The sequence below is a fragment of the Trichomycterus rosablanca genome, chromosome 25, assembly GCF_030014385.1.
Source record: "Trichomycterus rosablanca isolate fTriRos1 chromosome 25, fTriRos1.hap1, whole genome shotgun sequence".
NCBI lineage: Eukaryota > Metazoa > Chordata > Actinopteri > Siluriformes > Trichomycteridae > Trichomycterus > Trichomycterus rosablanca.
In genome coordinates, this window is record NC_086012.1 from 4567391 (window position 1) to 4581802 (window position 14412).

Here is a 14412-nt window from a genome sequence, read left to right on the forward strand (position 1 = left end):
AATGCATAAAAAATAATAATAATAAATCATAATAATAATAATAGTAATATCTTACCCACCAATGCATAATATTGATAATACTACTACTACTACTACTAATAATAATAATAATAATATCTTACTCACAAATGCATAATAATAATAATATTAATAATATTAATAATAATAAGAATAATACCTTGCCCAGCAATGCAAAATAATAATAATAATAATAATAATATTAATTATAATAATGTCTTAACCACCAATGCACAATAATAATAGAAATATTAATAATAATAATAATGTCTTACCCACCAATGCATACTATTAATAAAAATAATAATAATACTATTAATAGTACTAATATCATACCCTTCAATGCATAATATTAATAATAATAATGATAATAATAATAATAATACTTTTTAGTCCCTGGTCCCTGATTAAACACAACAAGCCTTACTAAATGACACAATGTTGATTAACGACTTGTGTAACTCACTAATCAAGAAGTTTTAAGTAGGTAAACCCATCAATCAACCCAGTAGAACTATAAACAATGTCAGATTATATTCTTAAGGAATAACGAGGTAGTGCAAAACAGGTGTACATAACAAAAAACACACCATCACTGTATAGCTCCATCAGATGTGTGTGTGTGTGTGTGTGCCAATGTGTCTTAAAGTGTTGCAGACAGATACTGTGCTGCCACAGTGCTGCTCTTCTTCCACTATCTCAACATGATTAAATTTATACTGATTATTCTGAAATGTAAAAAAAAAAAAGATTCTCTCCCCCTCCCAAAATGTTTGGCTAATCAAACGTTGGCATGCACTATGAACATGTGATTCTCCTGTATAATCAAACAACCAGATAGAAAAATCTACAGTAAAACAGACTAGTCACTTTGACATAAGCTTTTATTTTACTTCACTTTTATGGCTTGTGTACTGACTACACACACACACAAATAAAAAACAATAAGAAAGACACAATCTGAATGTGGAAATATGACAAAAGAGAAGAATTCAGTAGGTATGTTATATAAAAAATGCACAGTCACCACAATAAAGCCCCGCACTGGTGTATGACACACATTTATTTATCTACAGAGCCAGGTAGATAAGCATATGTGCGGTCAAAACAAACACTTATCAGTCGTACTGCACTATGTGGGTAAAAGATCCAGGATTAATAACCCTAGTCTACAAGCACAGACCTTTAGACCAAAACAAACACATTTATGACATGTAGGTAAGGAGGCACAAACCAGTCCAAACCAACTTACAATAGTGACTGAATGCTGAATACTGGGACCTGGCAGTGCCAACTTGGCGGTGGTGGGGCTTTTACTGGAAACCTTCTCATTGCTAGCTAGCCCAGTACCTTAAGGGTGAATTCACATGAGAAGCGGCAAAACCGCTTTTGCGCAGACTGTGCCGTTGTTTCCTACGGAGTGCGGCAGTGCAGTCCCAGTGTCCCGGTTTGCCGCTGACATTTTTAAAGCGCCTCCAATGAGACGAACTGTTTGATATGACACAGTAAAAGTGACTCAGGCAGTACAAGCAACTTGCCGGCTGGGCTGGGCGCCTACATGAACAACAATTGGCTGTTGTTTACACAGGATGGGAGCCGGATATAGACTCTCATAACTGATGCAATTACAACCTCTGCTGGCTGATTGATGGCGCCTGCACAGAGTCTAGGAATAATGCATTCATCAGGGTGTGGCTCTCCGTACACAAAGCCGATCCGCATATGAACTCGCCTTGTGCAGGTGAAAAAATGCAGTCGGCTGCTGCACACGTCGGATGAGGGGTGTGTCAGTCTCGCTCTTCTCAATCAGAGCGGGGATCGGCATCAGTGGAGAGGAAACAATGCAATTGGGTAATTAGATGCGCTTTTTTAAATAAACATCACAATAACACACATTATGACATCATAACTGGTGTCACATTGTTTTGGACATTTATAACACGCAGAAGTTTCTTCATATATATGTACAGTATATATATATATATATATATATATATATACCACTGATCTAAACGCTCCACAAGAACGAATGTCCATCAGTACTTTTCAGAAAGTAAACCCTACACAGTCGAAAGCATCGAAGTCTGAGTCGCCCTCGAAATCAAAGCTGTTAAAATGAGGCGAGTCGACCGCTTCGCTGCAGCCGTGGTACGAAGCTCCTCCTCCCAGCTCAGAGAAACCCGCCGAGTGGGTCATCTCCGGGGCCCGGGCAGCCGTGCTGGAGGAGCCCGAGCAGGAGCTGAGGTAACCCAGCGCCGAGGAGGCGGCGGCTCCACCCATCAGTAAGCAGACAGCCCGGACGGCACGGGCATCGCTGCTGTTACCGTGGCGCAGGCAGTCGTTGGAGTGCTGGGACAGGATTCCTGAAGGGTTGCGACCTTGCCGCTGACGAAGGCTGCCTGGAAAAGCAGTATATGTATGAAGATAAATAAACATCATATAAGCTACATCTACTTGATTTATCAGGATGTGTGTCATGATACTATAACCACCAAAAAGGCCACTCCTCCAGGTGTAGTGGTACCCACCCCACCATGTTTTTTTGCCTGAACACAACACGGCATATGTAACGTACGGGAGGTCTTGAAGTCTTTGAGATGGGCTGGCCTCAATGCAAGTTCAGCATTGATGCAAGTTCAACTGAACATTGTAACTACTGTACATCTTCTGTTGTTTTACCCTGATGTGGTTCTGATGGAAACCTGTTCACCCTCTTGACGTTAAAGACTACAAGTCGAGACTGCAGTGCCAACAATGCTGCTCCTGCTAGATGGAATGGGAACCTGGCAATCATTTAAGTATTCACTCAAAGAGGATCCTGCTGAGTCTGGTTCCTCTCAAGGTTTCTTCCTGTATTTTGAGGGAGTTTTTCCTCACCACTGTCGCCCTCAGCTTGCTCAGTAGGGGTTTTTGGTCTGTTGGTCCTGGATTCTGTAAAGTTGCTTTGAGACAATGTCCATTATAAATATATTTTGACTTGACTAGACTTGAGGTACGGTAGAATGTTGGGCGTCCGCCGAAGTCATGGGCAGGGATGCCTCCAAATTGACAGAACAGCTGCATTTTCAGCCTATCCGTGCATTACGGTTAATACAGAGACAGTTCCTAGGTCTGGGTCGGGTACTACCATAGGATCGTACCCAACTATTCAGACCTTGACAGCCCAACTGAGATCCGGTCCAGTGGACAAAGCAGTGCCAAGAAGGTCTATGCAAAAGAAAAGGCATCTCTTTTTGGGGGCCCAATACTTCACTGGACAGGGGACTGGTGCCGTCTTGTTCCAAGTAGTTCAGTGGGAGGACATAAGTCAATAACTCTCTATAAGGTAGACTAAGTAAGCATAATCAAGGCAATCAAGTAAGCTGTCTTGGATGTCCTTTAACCCTCTGTTGGGCAACGACTCCCTGAACTGGCTCCACTGCATATAGGTTCCCAAGGTCTGGCCAACATGATGGAATCTGGAGAACATTACAACGTTACAGTAGGTTATGTGTGGTGTACAAAATAAACCAGGGCTAAATTCTTGAAGTCTACATTAGGGTTGTCTATTAAGTCCAGTTGCTGTTATGCTCTGGGGCATTTGCTGGAGTGGTCAAGGTTCAATTGTACCTTTGGTTAATACTAATCAACAAAGCCTCATGTTCCTCAATGCTACCAGCCTGGCTGGGTGCGCCATAGACACAATTGGGCGTGTCTGAGCGAGGAAAGGCTGCAACAGTGACTCCTGCTGTCTGGTTAAGGTACCAGCGAGAGTTAGAATCCACAGCTGGCCACAGCAGGTGAAAAGATGTGGTTGATGGCTTCACGTGTAGAAGGAGGTATGTGCTAACCCGAGTGCACTTGAAGTTGACAATGCTTTGAGACATACCTGCGCTCCTGAAAGAGCTCTGTCTGGACGAGCTTTGTGGGGAATTGATGTTTTTGTCACTGAAGCTGGGGGATGAAGGTTCTTTCTCCACGGGGGTGTCAGGCCTCGAACCCCTGTCTGTGATGCACGGGACGATGCTTTGCTGCCGCTTCAGAGTCAGTGGTGATGACACGCCCTTAAAAAAGAGAAATTTTAAGAGCATCTTTATCAAGTGCATAATTTTATCCACTAAAGTATGCAAACTGTATGACCAAAAGTATGTGGACATCTGTTTCAGCTTGTTTAACATCCCATTCCAAAGAATTGGGAGTCGTCAGTGCTCGATGGCACAGTGGTGAAATTACAGTAGTCCACCAGCACTGAGATTAGGGATCGGGGTGGGAATCTCAGAGGTGCTATCGGCCAGTCAGGTGTCTGCACAGACATGATAATTTAATGTCTAAAAATGGAGAGGGGGGGGGGGGGGGGGGGGAATGAATAAAAATACAAATAAGGACTTACCTCTTTAACCTTCCTTAACAGCTTCAGCCACTGACTGTAGAAAAATCAAAATATAAACAATACATTTTATATTATGAGTAAATTATCTTATTTTATACTATATGGTCTAAAGTATGTGGACACCTGAGCATTGTGCTTGTTGACGTCCTGGTCCAAAACCATGTGCATTACTATAAAGTCAAGCCCCCACTTCACAATATCTATAACAGCCTGCATTGTTTTCATATGGCACCCATTCAGTACAAAGACAATTTGTGATGTCAGGTACTAATTTTGGATGAACAGGCCTTGCTCACAGTCTTTGTTCCAGTTCATCTCAATGGTGGTCAATGGGGTTGATGTTAAGGTTCTGTTTTGGTCACCAAACCATATCTGAAAAGATCTGGCTGAAACACCTGACCTCAATAATTAATAATTAGGAGTGGTGTCCACATAATTTAGCTCATATGGGGAGGGGAGTGACCCCCTGTACATGATACAGCTCTGTGTCACTCCCCTTCCAGAATAAGGGTGGTGCAGGTGGCACTGAAATTACAGTAGTTAAGGGGAAATTAGTAGATTGAGAGCCAAAAATGGGTGAATGGAGGTTTGTAAGTGGTCTAAGACTAAATGGCACTGAAAACATCAATAATCCAAATACATTCATTTTCTCAGACTGACCTGCAGTCATCGGGGTCGTCTGAGAGCAGCAATAAAAACTTGTCCTGGGGAAAGATGAGGGCAAAGCAGCAGTCCCTGCGTCCCCCTGGGGGTAGACGGGGCAGGTCTAAAATCTCCATGCCCTCCACAATGGACTTGCAGTTCTTCTGTAGCGCCACCACCTGCTCTGGAGGGGAATCGGCATCCTTACACACCATCAGACTGCCTTCCACGGTCAGGACGACGTACTTCTCCTTCCACTGCTTGAACATGAAGCCTCCTGTTAAAAGGAAGAAGATGAAAAATAATAATTTGTGAGTGTTTTACTTGCTTGGTGTGTATTTAGAAATTAAATGCAAGCATGAAGCTCTAATTGACACAAAAGCCATAGTGAGCAATGTTAACAGCTTATAGTGAGCAATGTCACCAGCTCATTGTGCTCTTCTATTTTTTTTTTTTAGAGAGATTACCGAGATCCCAGGCAGGTGGATTAATCTCAGAGAATTCTGCAGGGCCTTCCTGACCCCAAATGTGTACTTATAGCTCACAAATGTTCTAAATGAACAAAACAATCCAAAAAATATTTGTAACAGCTTTGGAATGATCTGGAATTCTTCATCAATTACTTTAAAAAAATGTTATTTTATATAACAGGATAAATTATTTAGTCGGTCTCTATTTACTGAAAACCAGCAAGTACTGTTCAAATATTAAAAAAGAAAATAAACATTAAATAAATGTAAATAAAATTCAACCTGTGTTATTATGGGAATGTAGCTAGCATATACTGCCATGTAATAGAGATATAATAAACAATTCATAATATAATAAGCTAAAGAAATAAAGACAATAATAATAATAATAATAATAATAATAATAATAATAATAATAATGATAATAATGATAATAAAAATAATAATAATGATGATGATAATAATAATAATAAAGATAATAAAGATAATAATAATAATAATAATGATAATGATAATGATAATGATAATAATAATAATAATAATAATAATAAAGATAATAATAATAATAATAAAGGTAATAATAATGATAATAAAGATAATTATAATAAAGATAACTATAATAAAGATAACAGTAATGATAATAATAATAAAGATAACAAAAATGATGATAGAAATAATAATAATAATAATAATAATAAAGTTAAAAATAATGATAATAATAATAATAAAGATAATAATGATAATAATAATAATGAGAACAAAAACAACAATATTATCATTATTATTATATATTAACATTAATAATAATAAGAATAATAATAATAATAATTATTATTATTATTATTATAATAATAATAATAAACAGTAACAAAATAAAAAAAAGTAACAATAATTTGTGGAGCGTACAATATTATAAATATAATAATTTAAAAGTAACAATTATGAAGAAGAAAAAAAGGAATCTATATTTATGCAAACCATAGTAGGTCTGTGTGTGTATATATTTCTATTTATATATGTCTTAGTCTGCAGGAGTAAGTGCATTTTGATGAGAAACCAGCCCTACCATACTTCTTCAGGAAGCCTCGACGCACTCCAGCTGTGCTCATGTCTGCATCCAGCCAAGCAGCCAAGACTGAAAATAGAAAAAGCCCTGGCTTCGGGATTTTCTCTCAATTTGTCTGAGTGTGTCTGGAAGAGAGAAAGTATAATCCCCGCTCATTTAGGACATTCCAGAAGTCATGGGCAGTCCAGCAGGCATGATGGGATTGCTGCTCATGCATGATGCATTATAGGACAAAAACGCTTCACATAAACATTGCATATGCCCCAGTGCACCACTATGATCATAGTCGTAACAAAGGAACAAATTCAGCCAAGCTAACGTTCTTAGTCCTTTTCTAACTCCTACCAGATATCATGGCCACTTTCTTCTTGGCCAAACTGTTGCCATTGACCACTATATCTAGAACACAACTTCTAACCTACTGATTCAACAGTATTACTATAAGGTAAAACAATACCTTGTTACTTACATACATTAAGTGCTGCTCTCTGTACCCAGTAATTTAAACCAGTTGGGATTATGGACTTACGCCTGGAATTGTTACTTTGCAACCGGCTCCTATGTGAATAGGCTCCGCTAATCTGAAACTGCAAGGGCATACATTATCCATCCCTCCATAATATTGATTGTTTTCAATGTCATGTGCTTGAGAGTGGGACTGAAAAGTGGAGGATTACCGCTCAGTCGGCCTCTCTGGCATCTAGGGACAATATGATTACATAACCTCTGAATGTACCATACTGATGAAGCCATATGTCCACAAACTGCTAATGTTTCTGTTTGAAAACTGACTGGATGCAAAGGAAGTGAAAATCACAAAAGAGATAATATCACAGCTGTGTGTTAAAACATTGCAAAGAGTTCTATGGATTGATTAGGCAGGCCTAACTGGGCGCTGAACAGATAAAATTGGGCAATAAAGATCGGATGGGGTACAATCGTGTGTCCTCTGCAACAGTGCACTGCAAATTTACAGAACAAAGATGGGGGAAAATGCACAACAATTAGACCTTAATCTACAAGGGTCGTTCCCAAGCTCTTGCTCAAAGTAAGAAGCATAGAATACATTTACTATATATTACATTATACATCTGTTAGCAATGGGTGTAACTAAAATGAAATAATAAGCATGGGTGTCCAGATACTTTTGTTTATATTGTGTATATGTTATTATGACACTTACAACCTTCTGAAATATAGACGCCAGATTTCACAGTGTATCAAATAAAGCAATTAAATGGCTAATGTACACTGCGCTACAAATAATGTCAACTGTGCAATCTGCATAACAAGAGCGATGTCTATACCTGTAAATGGGGAAGAAATTCTGATAATGGTAGAAAGGTTACATGCTTTGAATGCTTAGGAGGTGGTTTCAGTGGGTGCCGAAGGGTGTAGACGAGTCTGACCACCTGGGGAGAAGAAAGTCTGTAACGTCTGCCAATAATGGCTCGAATGCTTTACATATTTGTTAGACACCAAGGGGTAAAGAGTTCATACAACAGGAGAAATGGGTCACCCCCAATATTCATGTGTTAACCCTATTAACTGTAACCACTGTTAACTAGAATGCTTTCCAGCCAGCCAGCAATTGCAATTCCAGTTCCAGTCCTTCTGAACTGATCATTTCCCATATTTAAGGACAATCCACTGTATAAACAAAAAAGTACAAATAGTTTTAATGCCTCAAAATGCTAACATTGCAAAAGAGGTTTCCAGGAACGATTCATAAATACGCAAATTGCTACCCAATGCTTCTACTATCAGGTCTAGAATTACTGGCACATTTAGGAAAGATGGTTGAAAAAGGTTTATTCTGATATAGGACAAGTCTACATTTACCTGAAGGGGATCAAATAAGGAGTCAACATGACATCTGTCCATTTGTGCAACATACTTCTGCCAAAAAAAAAAAATTAGTTACAATTTAATTACAATTAAATAATGTAAATAATAATAAAAAAGAATCATTTGAAATTTGGAGTCACTTTGATGTTCAACAACACCTCAGCAGTGCCCAAGCTGTTTGCCTCCATGCCACGCTGCATTAATGCAGTGATTAATGTTAAGGGGGCCCTGCCTTTCGCCCCATGAACCTGACCCATTGTGACCCCGAATAGGATAAAGCGATGCTTAAACAGACGATAAATAAGTGCATAAATGAATGAATGAAAAGCAACTAAATAATATTAAAGATTTTAGAGCAAGAACTACAGAATTTCTTCATATCCTTCCGAATGCTATTTTTGGGGAGTTCCTTTTCAGCTTACTGCATGAGTACCATGGAAAAAGCTTGACTATATGCAAAATATAAAATGCAGCTGAATGTTACAAGTACTCTTATTAAACTATTTAAAAATCCAGTTAGTTATAAACACAATCAAGAAATTTTAAGCCAGACTGGGGGAAATTAATATATATTACATATATACAGCAATAAACTATCAGCAGATGTGTAGCTGTGCGAATTTGGTCGGAATATAATAAACCCATAATTTAAACCATACTGTAAATATTTAAACAATATAATCAAAGTATTAGAGACGAACTGTGACCCTGACCAGGATAAACTAGTGAGAAAACATACAATAAATGAATATATTACCAAAGCATGAGGTGTGCTAACAGCACCTGACAACTAAACAGACATACAAATCTCATTTCCAGGGATTGTAATTATTTAGATCGAATGTGATTAGCTTTATGGTGATGTCACATCCACAATAAAATATTTGTATAGTGTTACTTATATAGTGTTACTTATATATTGTAAATTTTGGCTGCACTTATGTATATTTAGAGATCGCCAGTTGTAGTTCTTCCCTCTGCCACAAGTGGGCAGTCGTTCTAACACACCCAGTGTCAGGTTTCCCATGTCTCTGATGCCTTGTATTGGACTGTGTGTGTGTGTGTGTGTGTGTGTGTGTGTGTCATGCCTATGAGAGCCACAGCAGTCAGAGACCGTGTGAAGACACCTTTCAAAAAGGGTGTAGTTACACTGTGAAACATACCTAGCGTGTCTGACAATTAGCACCTATTACAATACAAAGGCTACTGTTACGGTTTAAATAATGTATAGAGTTGTAGTTTTTTTTATAAAGAAGAATCATTTGAAATTTGGAGTCACTTTGGTGTTCAATAACATCTCAGCAGTGCCACAAGCTGATTGCCTATATGCCACGATAGATCAATGCAGTGATTAATGTATAATAAAGGGGGCCCGTATAAATTAACATACAAAAGTTGGACAGTGTGTGAGTGTGTTTTACCCTGTGATAGACTGACAACCTGTCCGGGGTGTTTCCAGCCTTTCGCCCAATGAATCGGACCCATTGTGACCCTTAATAGGATAGATGTGGTAGTAAACTAGACAATAAATGAATGAATAAATGAATGAAAAAAATAGACATTTCAGTATTGTACTACTACAGAAGACTGGATTTCTGATTTTCTTGGGCCATAAGCCATACAGATCAACATTAAACCAAAAGCCATACATGTAATGAATATAAACATTGTAATTTCTGAGCTGCACCTTTGTAGGCAAATTGCATATTCCTGTAGTACCCGGGACGTATTTGAAAGTTCTAAAAGCACACAGTGATCCAAATTGCACCCAGATTCCGATTTCATCAGAAAACAATTCTTTTTATCACTTGCTAACAATTTTCTGACATTTTTTTCTAGGGTTGCACCTTTGTGGCGTGACCTGTGGCGTGACCTGTGCCTGTTTTACCAGTTTTCCACAGAAACACCAGGAACTTTAGCTCAAACACTCTCTGTTTCTCAATCAAGTCTAGCCTCCCGTGCTAGTGGTCTGTCCTGCAAGAAAATAGAATGCCATTCCCCTAATTGTAAGTTTGTCCTAAACCCTCTCTGAGGACCCCCTCGGTTGCTCCCCCTCTCCTCGTCTGTCCCCGTCTCCGCATGTATCATTGTGGTGTGTGAGCTCGATTCCTCTGACCCTATTGAAAAGCCGTGCCACACAATGGGGTCTTTCTCAGATGGGCTCAGTCTCTTATTAAAAACCCTGGGAACACACATCTACTCCTCTGTAACCTTCTCTTAAAGGGCCGGTACGCAGTTCAGTCAGGGAAATCCACGGATTGTTTTTTTAGGAACATGGTGAAAAAAAAATCAATCATTTAAGAATTTAAGAAAGGAACGCAAACTCGTGCATCTATCCTTCCTGTCTTCCAGTCACGTCCCAGACTTCCCTCATGAACATCTCTTAATCTCTTGTTCCTTCACTCTGGTCTAAACATGTCTGATTCATGGGAATGTAGACATAGCAATAAAACGCCACTTGTAAACACCAGCAGCAAATATGAGCACAGTGTATAAATAAGCTACCGACTTAGTGTTTGTTTTTGTTATTAATATCAGTCTGGCTTTGGTCAAATCTAAAAATATATATAATTTTATAGATGTTCTATACAGATGACTAAAATGGACCAAAACTGTGACTGAAACGTTTGTCGTTTGAACATACCTCAATGTTCATGTACTTGGAGCAGCATCATAAAACCATACAGAACCAACTGAAACATCATAAAGTGACCCAAAACATTTCGTTTTTATTTTGTACACAATTCCAATTCCAAACGAAAGATTAGTAGATTATGCTGATCAACACTTAGACACAGTGGCTAATTGTACACACGTATTTACAAGTAATAATTGTAATACTATTATTTGTCATTCGTTTGGCTTTATTCTGGTCAGGGATGAAGAAACACTGGGCGCCAGCCAAGAAAACACCCTGGACAAGAGTCAATAAACGCTATTAGCTGCTACATACCCAAATTTAAAGTCTGACTGTTTTTTGCACAGTGAACACTTGTGAGGTCATGCTATTTTAATACCATTTGTTTTTATAATAGTGCAGTTTTAGCTCAGTGGTTAAGGTACTGGACTAGTAATTAAAAGGTTGCCGGTTCAAACCCCGCCACTGCCAGGTTGCCACTGTTGGGCCCTTGAGCAGGACCCTTCAATTGCTTAGACAATATGTAATGGATAAAAGCGTCCGCTAAATGCCAAAAATGTAAATGTATATAGGATGTCGAACAAGCTCATGGTCAGGTAACCAAATACGTTTGGCCATATAGTGTATCTTCATATTTCGGAGCAACATATGCCGCCTCCTATCACCTATGATAATTTTGACACCAACACCAAGCCACAAACTGCTCATGTTTTTAATAGCATGGATCCTTAATCAGAGAGTGCAGGTGCTAGACAGGTCTGCCTGCATTTCAGATCTGAATTATTTTAAAATGCGCCACATGGTTTAACAGATGAAAACTTGCATTACAGAAGAATGCCAAAAAACTGTGATCAATATTCAAATTTAAAATATATTATTACAAATAATTACAAGAGGTGAAATATTAAATATTGTGTCTGCTGTGTCGCATTGTATCGTATCATGTTGTGTTCAATATATAAATCTGTTTTCTTTTGTATTTTCTGTATTTTTGCTTTGGCATTACTGTAACTACTACGACAGTCATGCTAAAAAAGCTTTTTAAATTGAATTGAATGAATACAGATGTATTATTACAGCATTTGACATCCTGTCTAAACTTTTTGTTATTTGGTTTCCAGAAAATGAGGCCAACTTCCACATTTCTTTCTTTTTTTAAATCATCCAACTTTAAATAGAAGCAGATTTGAAAACCACTGAATTAGAATGAATAAATATCTTTTCTGTTCACGGCAAAATACAGAAATACAACTAGTGTAGATAGTAGTGGAGCTTTTAATGTAAACTGCATGGCCAAAACTACATGGACACTCCTCCTAATTACTGATTGCAGCGTATTGCTGACAAGTGTATAAAACTAATTATATATAAAAATGATGCACACGAGGGCCGCTTGTATTGAATCGTATCGAATCTCAGCTCTGCCTGCCGTCTAAGGCTGAGTGGCCACATGAACAACGATTGGCCTGTTGTTCAGATATTGGATATGAGATATATCTCTCCCATGACTGGTGCAATTACGACCTCTGCTGGCTGACTGATGGCACCTGCACAGAGATGAGAAAAGAGTGCTCTCAGGGTGTGTCTCTCCGTACACAACGCTAAGCTGCACTGCACTCGTCAAAGTGCGGGTGATAAGATGCATACGGCATGCTGCCCACGTGTCGGAGGGGGTGTGGGTTCGCTTCGTTCTCCTCAATCAGAGCGGGGGTTGGCATTGGTGGAGAGGAAGCATGACGCAATTGGGCAATTGAAAATGCATTAAAAAAAAAAAAGATACACATGTGCTTTTAATCTTGTGGCAAGTGTTTTGAGAGGCCCTGGTTCTGGTACAGCATGACTGTACCCCTGTACCCCTGTACACAAACCGAGAACATCAGTCTGTTAAAGAAAAGCTTCCAAGGGGCAAAAAGCCCTGACCTTAACCTCACCGAACATCTTTGTTATGAATGAGACAGTCACAAATACTCACAGACACACCCCAAAATCTTGTAGACTCTTTACATAAGAGTAATTTCTGCAAAGCCAATGGTTGTTTTTGGAATGGTATGTCGAACAAGCTCATTATCATGTGTCTATACACTTTTATCATATAGTGTGACCTGTAAATAAACAGTTTAGGGAGGGAATGTGGTGTATTTTTCTAGTGTGAGAAAAAGCCAGAGACTGGGAGAGAGGGAGGGAGGTAAGGGGGGAGGAATGAGAGCAGGGGGGAGGAGGAAAGACAGAATGGAAAGAAGTGGTGCTGAGGAATTTGGAGATCTGTTAGGACTTTGGAGGGACTGTGGAGAAAAGAAGTGGTGTTGTGGGGTTGTGATGGGAGCCTGATTTGGGGGGTCTGAACGGGAAAAAACGGACCTGTATTTTGGACGTACTGGTGTTAGACAAACGCTGTAAAGAGTTCCAGGATAACTTTGGACACTGGAAACTTTTCTTAGATTTCATTCGTGAGGTTTTCCCTCCCATTACGGACTGGGTGCGTTTCTGATTTACTGATTCAAACCCGGTTGGTTTGTTCTGAGACTCCGACGCTGCTGCTGCATCAGGTTTCACTTTTTTAGGTCAAACTTTTGTATTTCTTGTTTTTGAAGTCTTTCACTTCTTGAAACTTTAAAGGGGAACTTCACACAGAAAAGACAAGTCTAAATAATAATAATAAAAGCAGGACCCAAGCCAAGGAAACACATCTGCTCAGACGCAACTCCTTCGTTTGTTCGTGTTTTGATTTCCGAGACGGAGCGATGCGCTGAACCGACAACGAACCGACTCCTCGTTACCTGGACTTAATACCGATACAGTGGTAAAGAGATTCTCAGCGAACCGGGTGAAGATGGATCTCTTCAAATGTGTCCTGCTTTTTGTGGTTTTAATCGCACTGCTATACATTAAAGAAGCCGAATCTGTCTCAGGTAAGCAAAAAGCTATTTAATTATTTAGTCATTTAACAAATGTAGTGGCCAGTACCATGGCTGGATTACTGACCGGGCCAGTGGGGCCAGCGCCCAGGGGCCCTTGAGGTCAGGGGGCCCCGGGGGGGCCCTGGCCCAAAACATTTTGCGATGCCTATCAACATTTATGATACAATATATTTTTATTTCCGAGGGCCCTCCATTTTAAGGATCCTCTGACTATTAGGGACTTTGACCCCAGGGCCTCTTGGGGGCCCTAACGGAAAGGACAAGTTTCGGATCGAAACTTTCAATGTTGTCATTGACAAACTTGTGTCCTGTCTCAACCACCGTTTGAATGCATACACACATTTAACTGAGCTATTTGATGTTCTTTTCATGCCTGACAATATGTCCAACAGTGAGCTCACTTTAAAGGCTAACTCACTCGCTGCAGCATATCCTTCAGATCT

General features: G+C 39.3%; 1 protein-coding gene across 1 annotated transcript in view; it reads left to right on the top strand.

Moving 5' to 3' along the window:
• Positions 1–13375: 13375 nt before the first annotated feature.
• LOC134302585 (tyrosine-protein kinase receptor UFO) overlaps positions 13376–14412 on the top strand; it is a 41007-nt gene continuing 39970 nt past the window's right edge. The window contains exon 1 of the mRNA XM_062987732.1: positions 13376–13960. Within this exon, the coding sequence (XP_062843802.1) occupies positions 13882–13960 (79 nt within the window). The 5' untranslated portion in view covers positions 13376–13881. The remainder of the gene's footprint in view (positions 13961–14412) is intronic.